Source organism: Sus scrofa, chromosome X (assembly GCF_054392235.1).
Source record: "Sus scrofa isolate SSC_HxYL_T2T_F1_AM1 chromosome X, Sscrofa_HxYL_maternal_Yorkshire_Landrace_v2.0, whole genome shotgun sequence".
Lineage (NCBI taxonomy): Eukaryota > Metazoa > Chordata > Mammalia > Artiodactyla > Suidae > Sus > Sus scrofa.
In genome coordinates, this window is record NC_139401.1 from 121,229,387 (window position 1) to 121,241,548 (window position 12,162).

Here is a 12,162-nt window from a genome sequence, read left to right on the forward strand (position 1 = left end):
AGATGGCTCCATCTTCACAGACTGGAGGGAGTGGTTCCCCTGCTGGCCCTGAAGAAGCCAACGGCCTACTGTGAACAGCCTACAGTGGGAGGCCTCCCCCAGCAGATGGCCACAAGGAGATGAATTCTGGGAGCATCCATTCAGGATTCAGGATTCAGCTTCATCTTGGAAGCCGATTCTTTTTCAGATGAAAACACAGCCTGTCTTTTGTGTTGTTGTTGTTTAATGGTTTCCTTTGCTGTGCAAAAGCTTCTAAGTTTGATTAGGTCCCATCGGTTTATTTTTATTTGTATTTCTATTGCCTTGGGAGACTGACCTAAGAATAAAATAATGCCATTTGCAGCAACATGGAAGGAACTAGAGATTCTCATACTAAGGTCAGAAAGGGAAAGACAAATGCCATATGATATCATTTATATCTGGAATCTAATATATGGCACAAATGAACCTATCTACAGAAAAGAAACAAACTCATGGACATGGAGAACAGACTTGTGGTTGCCAAGGGGGAGGAGGAGGGAGTGGGATGGACTGGGGATCTGGGGTTAGTAGATGCAACTTGCATTTGGATGGAGAAGCAATGAGGTCCTGCTGCAGAGCACAGGGAACGACATCCAATCGCTTGTGATGGAGCATAATGGAAAATATTATGAGAAAAGTGTATGCATATGTATAATTGGGTCACTTTGCTGTCCAGCAGAAATTGACAGAACATTGTAAATCAACTATAATTAAAAAAAAAAAAAAAAAACCCAGAGCTTGGCTGACACCTTGATGGCAGTCTTGGGGGACTGAGCAGAGAATCGAGCTAACCATGCCCGGACCCCTGACTCACGGCAACTGTGAGGTAACCAATGTGTATGTTGCTCTAATGGCTGGATTTGTGGTAACTGGTTACACAGCAGGAGAAAAGGAACACACTGGCCATCGCCGGTCCTGTGCTTTTAGCCGCCTAGCCCTTGCTGGCATTGCCCTTCTCTCATAGTATTTGTATCAGAATGGAAATGGGGGCTTAGAGTGTCTTCTTCATCCATTTATTCCTACCAGACGGGCCTGCTTTGGGCCAGGCACATGTCCACCTCTGGCTGAATTTCGGTTCACATCATTCCTTTCAATCCAGAACCCCTCCCTTCCTGCTTAGTGCCTCATCCAGGAACCCTCCTGAACGTCTCGATCTTTGGTCCAGTGCTTGCACTGCATTTTTTATTTGCATCACTTGTTTGTCCCGGATTCAAATATTGCTGTATGGCCTCTTCTGAAATCTTATTTTTACAGAAATGTTATTGAATTTATATATTATATATTATATTACAGGGAACACATCAAGTGAAGTTGTGAACTCATTCAGGATTCCACATTGTGTATAACATACTGCTAGGAATACACAGGTCTTTCTTTTTTATTTATGGCCTGGCCCACGGCATGTGGAAGTTTGGAGCCAGAGATTGAACCTGTGCCGCAACAGTAACCAGAGCTACAGCAGTGACAACGCTGGATCCTCAACCTGTTGAGCCACCAGGGAGCTCCCACGCCCTTATTTAAAGTTGATGTTACTTGAAGCAGTCAGCCAAGCGGGGTGGGCCACTTATTGAGCCTCTCCCTAGAGCCAGATCTGAGAACATCCCTCAGTGTTGGCCTCGTCTCGCTGAGCTGCACTTTCCCTTACTGAAAATTGAATATAATGGCATCTATCACAATTATTTCAAAGACTAAATGAGAGTAAGGTGGGTGGCTGACACTTCATAGGTGCTTAATAAATGAGTCGAATCAGAATCCAGTGCGACAAACCTTCCATGTGTAAAGACCGTGCAGACCAATTATTGCAGGCAGGCCAATACTTCAAAGTGCTCAATGAAACCGAAGAAGTATGTGCACACAAAAGGCCAGTTTAGGTAACCGTGTCTAAGTTTTCGTTTCCTTTCTAAGTAGATATATGTGGAATGCAGGGCCAGAAACCGACTTAGAAATACTGACCGCGAGTGGAGTGGGATATGAAGGAACGCGAGTAGAAGTTTGCTGCTTCTCGAAAGCACGGGCAGGATTGATCGATTGCAGTTACCAAAGCGTTTTCTGGGCTGCCTGTCCAAGCCTCGGTTTCTGTACTTCTGCACAACTGTTGCTCAAATTCACTCTTCCTTTCGAATTATCGTCTTTGAAGAAGAGCAAGAGAAAAATCCATTCAAACCACCCTAAGTGTCCTAACAGCTTCCAAGTCCTTTAAAGGAGGGTCCTTAACATTTCCCCTTACCCCCTGCCTGGGTTCAAACTTCAACTCCCAGGGTTCGCCCAAACCCCTCCCCTTGCCCTGTCATCTAATGAATATGCAAATACCACATAATTGGCAGCCAATGGCGTGGGTTCTGGTCACATGGTACCCGTGGTAGGTGAGCGGACAGAAGTTGTGTGTCGGTGAACAGAGACAGCTCTCAGTCTGGGGCGAGCGCTTCAGTGAGCGTGGATGCTTGGGCAGTAGTCCCTGCGGCGGCGGCGGCGGCAGCGGCGGCGGCAGCAGTAGTGGTGGCAGAAGAGAGGAAGGGGGAGGGCCCCGAGGGCTACACACGCTCACACTTTCAAGTTCCCCCGGAGGGAGAGGAGGTGGGGCTGCAGAAAAGAGGAGGCCAGGAGCAGTTCCATCCGTCCCGTCCCGTCTCCCCCTCTTCCTCTTGCTCCCTGCACCCTGGCTCTGCAAGAGTTGAGGGTTCGGGTGGCAGTACGCGGCAGTGAGGGCAAGAGGGCCAGGAGAGTGGGGAGCGGAGCCAGGGGTGCGGGGGAAGATGCCCATCCTGCTGTTCCTCATAGACACGTCCGCCTCTATGAACCAGCGCACTGACCTGGGCACCTCCTATTTGGACATTGCCAAAGGCGCTGTGGAGTTATTCTTGAAGGTAAAGGGAGGGGAGGGGAGCGATGGAGAGAGTTCCCGAGGGATGGGGGGGGGGTGGATTTAGATGCTTCTGTAACGTTGCTATCGCCCCCTCCTCCCTCCTTCCCTTCGCGGCCCCCTCCGTCATCCCTCGTCCCGCAGCTGCGCGCCCGGGACCCGGCCAGCCGCGGAGACAGGTACATGCTGGTCACCTACGACGAACCCCCGTACTGCATCAAGGTAAAGGGGCCATCCAGGGGGTGGGCCGGGCGGGAAGCGGGAGCTGGTCGGCCTGACCAGCCGAGCCCTCCTGCCCCCGCCCGAGGCGGTCCTGCGTCGCCCGGCGGGGCGGGCGGGGCGGAGTGGGGGCGAGGGCGGGAGGAGTGGTGCCTCCGCGGCTTCGGAGGAGCCGCGGCGCCGGGGGTCGGGGAGGAGGGCGGGGGAAGGGCGGTCCCGGGCAGAAAGCGCCGGGGAGCCCGGCCGGTGGCGGCGACGGGCGCAGCCGCCTCGGAAGATGGCGGACATTTTGCTTTTGTATGAGCCGGAGAGGGAGACCGAGGGCGCTGCTGAGATGGAAAGGAGGGAGGGGAGGGAGGAGAGGGGAAGGAGGGCCCGGAGGGAGGCTGCGGGCGGGCCCGCCCCTTCGGGGCGCACGGAGAGCGGCGGCAGCCGAGGGGCCGGGCGGAGCCGGCGACTCCGCCCCGAGGTGCGGCGGACTCCGCGCGCGGGTTTTCCTGGAGTCCCGGCTCCTCCCCCGCCCCCCTCCGGCCCTCCCGCCCTCCGCCGCGGCTCCTCCCCCGCTGGAGCCCAGGCTCCTCCCCTGCCCCTCCCCTCCCGCCCTCCGCCGCGGCTCCTCCCCCGGCCCCTCCTCCCCCCTCCCGCCCTCCGCCGCGGCTCCTCCCCCCCTCCTTCCTCCCGCTCCCCTCCCCTTCCTGCTGAGAGCGTGGCAGAGCCGGCCGCCGGCCTTCAGAGATTAGACTCCTGCTTTTGCGCTTCTGTGGTCGCTAACCCACCCCACCCAATGGAAAATCCGTCCGCGGAGCCAGCCTCCCAACCCCCGACCGGGAGAAACTCTTTTCACTTCTCCTCCAGAATGAGTCCGGTTAAGCCCGGCTCTGTTACCTTAGCTACTGTTAGTGTCTCATTGGCGATTCCACCCGAGCCGCGACGGGGCGGGGCGGGGAGATGCCGAGTCGCAACCCACCGGGACAGAGCTTTTTAGGGACCTGGCCTACCTATTTACATCAGACATTGGGTTTGTGTTAGTCACCTAGGGATTTGTCCAGGGAAAAGAAAGGAAGGAAGGGAAGGACTTGGCTGCGTGCTAGTAAAAGAGTCAGATTCGATGACTTGATCTGCAGGGGTCTGACCTACAAGAGGGAAGTAGGGGGGACTTCATCTCTGTGGGGTAGTTAATTTACGTTCCTAATGGCGAGGAGATAAAGGACTGCTTTGCTTGCAGTAGCCCCATAAAGCAGAACTCAGACTATTAAATCAACCTGCACAAGTGTCCTGCTTGCATATTGAAATTTTAAAAATATATTACCATAATCCGCGACGTCTTTTGCTAGATGCCGTCCTTCAGAATGATCTTAATAGTGCCGCGGAGGCGCTGGAAGTGTTGTAATCCGTTTTAGCCGAGTGAAGTGCTTAAAATAATGGAACCTACCAAACTGAATAGTTGGCTAAAGAGAGCGTTCCTTCAGAAGTAAAACCAAAGAGAGGCTTTACTTTTGTAACTCGTAGCTTCAGTTAACAGTTTGATTAGTAGGTTCCCCTTAAAACCGTTCTGGTTTCTCTGGTTTGTTTTCAGTTTTTGATTTATCTAGTTAGAAAAAAAAATGGAGCAAGGAGACATCTTTAAGAATGCCATAAGCTTTTTAAACATGTCAGTTTCCTACAGGGTGTGACCATTTTTTTTTTTCCCACATAGAAAAGCAGATGTTTGTCCATCCTAAGTCTGAAAGTCTACACCCTTTGAGGACTAAGACAGATAAGAACCCACCGTTTGTAGTGTGGCCATTTGAAATCCTCTTTAGTTTGAAGTAGTAAAAAGAATATACTACAAAGCAGCGTGCTTTGTTTTTTTTCTTTAAAGGAATAAATTATTTAACATTTTCCTGAATGCTAAGACTAGTCGTTGAAAAACGACTTTTGATCTATAAAACTTTCATGGAAATATTTACAGCCATCTAATCATTGCAGCTTTCTACCTAGCATTGTCATCGTAGTGTACACACTACTTTCAGTTCTGCCTTTTCCACCTATTTTGTTCTATGAATTATTCCGTGTTGCCACATAGTCCTCATACTTAAAATTTTTAGTGGCCGTGCAGCTTATCCATGGTATTTTTTGAGGCTCCAGATAGTTCTGTGAAGAGAGGGGAAAAGTTGGATTTTGTTTTTAGTGGAAATTTTATCTGGTAGCTCTTTTTATCTAGCCATCTTGTATACCACATTTTTTCCTAAAGTAAAAAACATTCCTCCAAGTTGAGTTTGATCTTTTTTTTTCCCCTTATGCAGCACAGGTATGGGAAGATACTTTGTATCATACTTTTGATTAAAATCATTAGTTATCTTCTTATTTGCTCTTTGTGCTTTTCCAAAGTCATTCAGGTTTTTTCATTTTAATCTTACATGCTAACTACCTGTGTCAGGAAATGGTTCCCAATCTTAATGATATTCGTGTCATTTTGCTCTCTGTACCCGAATTGCTAATGATATGCCATATTTTCGTAGCATTTTCTTTCTCTTGCGCCTCTCTCAGTCCCTTCCTCCTGCCCACCCCAACCCTCCCCTCAGCATGTGGTAACTATTTGTTCTTTTGCGTTTAGGAGCTAGCCATTTTGGAAGGTCTGAAATTTTAGAACATCTGGTGAATTTTTCTTAAAATTTAGTCTAATCTTTCACTTGCTAATAGCTGGGAGCCATAAATGTCTGTTTTCTGTCACACTGATTATCAAATAGGTCTTTATTTGATTGTCAGCAGGCGTCTTAGTTCCTACTTAAAACTGCATTCTTCACTAGGAGCCTGAGGTCCTTTCAGCAAAGTGATGTTAGATAGGGTTTTATTTGTAACTTACTCCTCTGCAGAATAACATGAAGTGCATTTTTCAGTTCTCTACGGTTAGAGGGCCATTGTTTATCTCTTCTCAAAGTAACTGCTTACTTATTTCTCAGGGTCTTGGTTATATCCGACTCTAAACGCTGCAAAACCAAAATTTTTTTTCTCCCTAGTAGACGATTCAGTTCTATTGGTGTTGTAACAGGCTCGAGCTGTGCATTTGGTTGGGAGGTTTTTTTTTTTTTTTTTTTTTTTTTTTTTTTTTTTTTTTTCCTAATAGGCGTGGAACAATTCCCAGTATATCCACTTACAAGCTCGGACAATAAATCTTGTTGTGAAAAGTTACGGGGACTGGAATTTTTCACTCAAGTGTACTGTGGAGTATGTGAATACAGTATTTAACCCAGGACTTAGTAGCTTCTTGCTGCATACCCCTTAGGACATGGCTCTGTGCGCTTTTAAAATTAGTCATACCTGTTATTTGCAGTCAGCTTGACATGGATGGAATTAAGTTTGATTTTGGGGAACCATATACAAAGCATACAAAAATGCAAGTATTTTGTGCTACATATGTTTCAAGTGTGGCTCTGAAGACAGGTTTTATACATAGTGTCACAAGTGTTAACACTACATTTATACAATGGTATCTTTAGTGTACACAGCTAGGAGAAGCTGTTAAATATTTTAAAATTTCCAGTGTATCCTTATGAGACTAATACATGGTTTTTTGTGGGTTTTTTTTTTTTTTTGGTATAATAGTTCTTAGTAGTTTTGGCCGAGGTTCTGCTGTCTTGTGTGTTTTGTTTTGCTATGAGTCATAATTTCCTTTTATTCAGTGAATAGCAGAGGTAAGCTTGTCACTACTACTAACTTTGAGCAAGTTAAGGGCACCAAGAAGAAAGTGAGCCACGAGGCTGGATATATAATAAGATTCACAATAGTTTGATGTTTGAAGCTACTTTCTTAAAATTATTTCTTTTTTATTGAAGGAAAACTTTTGAAGAAAAACATAAAAATTCATTTTCCCACAAAAATTTTTTCTGGGAAAAATTCATTTCCCCAAAAATAGCCAAAACACATGTGTAAATTGTGGCCTTTTTAAAAAAAAAAATAAATAGGAAGGGGTGTTTCAAAGAAATATCCCAAGTCTGTAATTGGAAACAGAGAGCATTTGAAAAAGTGAAAATTTCCCTTGAGAGTTACTTTTTTTTTTTTTGCTTTTTATGGCCACTCCCACGGCATATGGAGGTTCCCAGGCTAGGGGTCAAATCAGAGCTATAGCTGCCGGCCTACACCACAGCCACAGCAATGCTGGATCCTCAACCCACTGATCGAGGCCAGGGATCGAACCCGAAACCTCATGGTTCCTAGTCAGATTCATTTCGGCTGAGCCACGATGGGAGTTCCAAGAGTTGCTTTTTCACATCCTGCAGTCATCCTTGCTTACTGCTGTCGGCCTGCTTTTGTCCACATGTGTCAGCAAAAGGCAGCATTTTGGCTTACCGATTTAGGAAGCAAACCTATGGTTTTTTTTAAATGATCTGTATCTCAAACATTTATTGGTGTTTTAACTAAGGCTTTTTTCATATGTCCAAGAGTATATTTTATGTGCCTTATTTGGAAAATAAGTGACTTCTAGGGGAGCCTTTCATTGTGGTTGGAAGAAGGGAAAGTGCTTCCGGGGGGAAACAGTAGCAACGTGGCCTGTGACAACAGCCTGAGGCAAAGGACATGGCATTGAAAACGCAAAACGCCACAAACATGGTGCATCAGCCTTTATGATTAATTGTTTCCCCCCTGAACTTTCTTGTTTTTCACCTTCCTCGCTGGCCATTTGAAGCATGTGATCGATGATAGTTAACTGGAAATTTTAAAAAGGAAAAGAAATCATCAGCAAAATGAAAAAGGCAACCTGCTGAATGGGAGAAAATCTTTGCAAATTTTATCTGATAAGGGTTAATATCCAAAATATAGAAAGAACTCATATAACTCAATAGCAAAACCCCCAAAAAAAATCCGATTAAAAAATGAGCAGAGGATCTGAATAGACATTTTTTCAAAGAAGACATACAGACGGCCAACAGGTACATGAAAAGATGCTCAGCGTCGCTAATCAGCAGGGAAATGCAAATTAAACCACACTGAAATATCCCCTCACACCTGTTAGAATAGCTATTTTTAAAAAAGACAAGAAATAGTAAGTGTCGGTGAGGCCGTGGAGAAAAGCGACCCCTCATGCTCTGTTGGTGGGAATGGAAATTGCTGCAGCCACTATGGAAAACCGTGTGGAGGCTCCTCAAAAAATTAAAGAATAGGACTCACATGTGACATAACAACTCCACTTCTGAGTATTTATCTGAAGAAAATGAAAATGATAACCCTACCTAAGTAACTAATTTTATCTGTAACGATAAACCTACCCCCGTGTTCATTACAACTTGTTTACAATAGCCAAGATATGGAAATAACCTAGGTATCCATTGATGTATAAATGGATAAAGGAAATGTAGTGTATACATACATACAATGGAATATTATACAGCTGTAAAAAGAAGGAAATCTTACTTGTTGTGACGACATGGATGCACCTCAAGGGCATTATGGCAAGTGAAATAGACAGAGAAAGACAAATACCACATGATCTTATGTGTGGACTCTAAAACCAAACCAAATCCAGACAGGCACATATATACCGAGAACAGTTTGGGGGTTGCCAGAGGTGGGGATTGGAGGCTGGGCAAAGTGGACAAAGGTACAAACCTCCAGGTATAAAATAAATAAGTCATGGGATGAAATGTACAGTATGATGACTATAGTTAATAACATGATATTGTATATTTCAAAATTGAAAGAGTAAATGTTTAAAGTTCTCATCATAAGAAAAAAGAAAAAAAATGTTGTGACTGTGTGTGGTAGTGGATGTTAACTAGACTTATTGTGGTGATCGTTTTGCAGTATATACAAATATCAAATCATGATGTTGAACACCTGAAACTAATACAGTGTTATCTCTCAGTTATACATAACATACATGAAAAACAAATGCTTACAGACTTTTATCCAACCGATGGCTTAAATATAGTTTACTGGGAAGAATTTTAGGAATGAGGTCCTTCTTTTTTTTTTTTTTTTTTTCCCTTCTTTTTAGGGCCTCACCCGCGGCATAAGGAGGTTCCCAGGCTAGGGGTCAAATCGGAGCTACAGCTGCCGGCCTACAACACAGCCACTGCAATGCGGGATCCGAGCCTCGTCTGCGACCTACACCACAGCTCACGGCAGTGCCGGATCCTTAACTCACTGAGCGAGGCCAGGGATCAAACCTGCATCCTCATGGACACTAGTCGGGTTTGTTACCGCTGAGCCACAGTGGGAACTCCTGGGAATAAGGTCCTTTGATTGCGCTTTTCTTTTATATAAGTAAGAGTGGAAGATGGAGGAATTAGCACTTTAATGAAAGCTTACACAGATAACCCTCCAGTGGTCAAATATACGCCACTATATTTATCTGCACTTTTGTTTGTTTTGCAGTGAATAAAATATTCCTTATTTTTAAAAAAAGGAAAGATTAAATAGTTTGCATCTACCAACCCCAAACTCCCTGTCCATCCCACCCCATCCCCTCCCCCTCGGCAACCTCATGTCTGTTCTCTATGTCTGTGAGTCTGTTTCTGTTTTGTAGATAGGTTCATTTGGTCATATTTTAGATTCCACATATAAGTGATATCAAAGTATTTCTCTTTCTCTTTCTGACTTACTTCACTTAGTAGGATAATCTCTAGTTGCATCCATGTTGCCGCAAATGGCATTATTTTGTTCTTTTTATGGCTGAGTAATATTCCATTGCATATATGTGCCACATCTCCTTAATCCATTCGTCTTTCAGTGGAAATTTAGGTTGTTTTCATGTCTTGGCTACTGTGAATAGTGCTATTACATTTAGAATGGATAAGCAATGAGGTCCTACTGTACAGTTTAGGGAACTAGATCCAATCTCTTGGGACAGGACATGATGGAAGATAGTATGAGAAAAAGAATGTATATATATGTATGCCTGGGTCACTATGCTATATAGCAGAAATGGGCCCAACATTGTAAATCAATTATACTTTAATAAATTACAAACTTTAAAAGAAGAAAGAAAAGGAAAGAGTTATTGAGAGAAGACTGGGTCTCTGGGCAAGGGAGAAACTGCTGTTTTCAGGCCAGGCATCAGCTGGAGGATGCCTGGGCAGTGCTGAGAAGACGATGGGCTCCTGTCTGTTCTGTATCTTAAACCCCTCTTGTGTGCATTCCTTCCTCTTTGCTCTTCCCTTGTTTCAACGTTTATCATTCCTCGCCTGGCCCATTGCTGCAGCACCCACTCACTTGGCCTCCCAACTTTTGGTCTTGCTTTCCACTTCACCCTCATTGTCACTGGACTGGTCTTTTTTTTTTTTTTTTTTTTAAATGGCTGTACCCACAGCATATGGAAGTTCCCCGGGCCAGGCATTGAATCCCAGCCGCAGCTGCAAGCTTTAACTCACTGCCCCAGGATGGGGATCAAACTCGTGTCTCCACAGTGAGCCACTGCAGTCAGATTTTTTTTTTTCCCCACTGTACAGCAAGGGGGTCAGGTTATCCTTACATGTATACATTACAATTACATTTTTTCCCCCACCCTTTGTTCTGTTGCAACATGAGTATCTAGACAAAGTTCTCAATGCTACTCAGCAGGATCTCCTTGTAAATCTACTCTTTTTTTTTTTTTTTGTCTTTTGTCTTTTGTCTTTTCTTTTTGTTGTTGTTGTTGTTGTTATTGTTGCTATTTCTTGGGCCGCTCCCGCGGCATATGGAGGTTCCCAGGCTAGGGGTTGAATCGGAGCTGTAGCCACCGGCCTACGCCAGAGCCGCAGCAACGCGGGATCCGAGCCGTGTCTGCAACCTCCACCACAGCTCACGGCAACGCCGGATCGTCAACCCACTGAGCAAGGGCAGGGATCGAACCTGCAACCTCATGGTTCCTAGTCGGATTCGTTAACCACTGCGCCACGACGGGAACTCCCATAAATCTATTCTAAGTTGCGTCTGATAAGCCCAAGCTCCCGATCCCTCCCACTCCCTCCCCCTCCCATCAGGCAGCCACAAGTCTCTTCTCCAAGTCCATGATTTTCTTTTCTGAGGAGATGTTCATTTGTGCTGGATATTAGATTCCAGTTATAAGTGATATCATATGGTATTTGTCTTTGTCTTTCTGGCTCATTTCACTCCGTATGAGGTTCTCTAGTTCCATCCATGTTGCTGCAAATGGCATTATGTCATTCTTTTTTTATGGCTGAGTAGTATTCCATTGTGTATATATACCACATCTTCCGAATCCAATCATCTGTTGATGGACATTTGGGTTGTTTCCATGTCCTGGCTATTGTGAATAGTGCTGCATGCAGTCAGATTCTTAAGCTACTGCACCACAGCAGGAACTCCTAGATTGATCATTCTTAAGGCCAAATACAAAGTCATTCCCCTACTGAAAAGTCTCCGATGGCTCCCCATTATATTTCAGAATAAAATCCAAACTCCTTAGCCTGGCCTGCCCAACAGTGGCTCTCCACTGTCTTCTCCTGGACTTCGGGCTCCAGCCACAATAAGTACTTAGCCATCTTCTCTAAACTCATCACGCCTCTTGCTTCTGTGCCATTGCGTATGATGTTCCCTCTGCCTGGGACACACTGGTTGGCCTGACGTGCCTCAGCCCTTCATTTTACATTGGCAAAAGCCATCCTGTCCCTCTGCCCAGCCCTACTGCAAACAGTGTCACAACTCCCACTCTGAGCCCTTAACACTCTGTCCAGAACTTAACTCTGGCAATTAGTACATCATATGGTGATTAGCAGGTTCATCTAGGTCTCCCTAATGTGAGGTCTTTGGGGACTCATGTTTGCACCCCCACCCCGCACCTAAAGGAGTGCCTGGATTTTAGTAGGTGCTCAATAAATAGAAGATTTCAAGCAGTATGTAAGTGTGAAAACTCTCCAGCCCCCCTCCCCCATTTCCACCACTTTCCCCAGCAAGCAATCACTTTAACAATTTGATGTGTTTAATGTTTGTTACAGTGGGTGTTTTCACGTAGGTTCAGGTTTATAATGTGGTAGAATTGTATTTTTACAAGGCTAATATATATGTGTCCCTCCTTTTTTGTTTATTGAATTATAACTGATATATAGTGAAATATATCCGTCTTAACGACTTGATGTATTTTT

The 12,162-nt window shown here is 45.2% G+C and overlaps 1 protein-coding gene across 14 annotated transcripts in view; it reads left to right on the forward strand.

The window, feature by feature from the left end:
• The first annotated feature begins 2,337 nt into the window (after positions 1-2,337).
• INTS6L (integrator complex subunit 6 like) overlaps positions 2,338-12,162 on the forward strand; it is a 61,108-nt gene continuing 51,283 nt past the window's right edge. For 8 of the 14 annotated variants that reach the window (XM_013991007.3, XM_021080861.2, XM_003135419.5 and 5 more), the window contains exons 1-2: positions 2,583-2,885; positions 3,026-3,103. In XM_013991007.3, the coding sequence (XP_013846461.1) occupies positions 2,775-2,885; positions 3,026-3,103 (189 nt within the window). In that variant the 5' untranslated portion in view covers positions 2,583-2,774. Of the gene's footprint in view, positions 2,385-2,582; positions 2,886-3,025; positions 3,104-12,162 lie in introns of those variants that run through there. The other 6 variants (XM_085006702.1, XM_085006701.1, XM_085006704.1 and 3 more) reach the window with 3 other exon arrangements.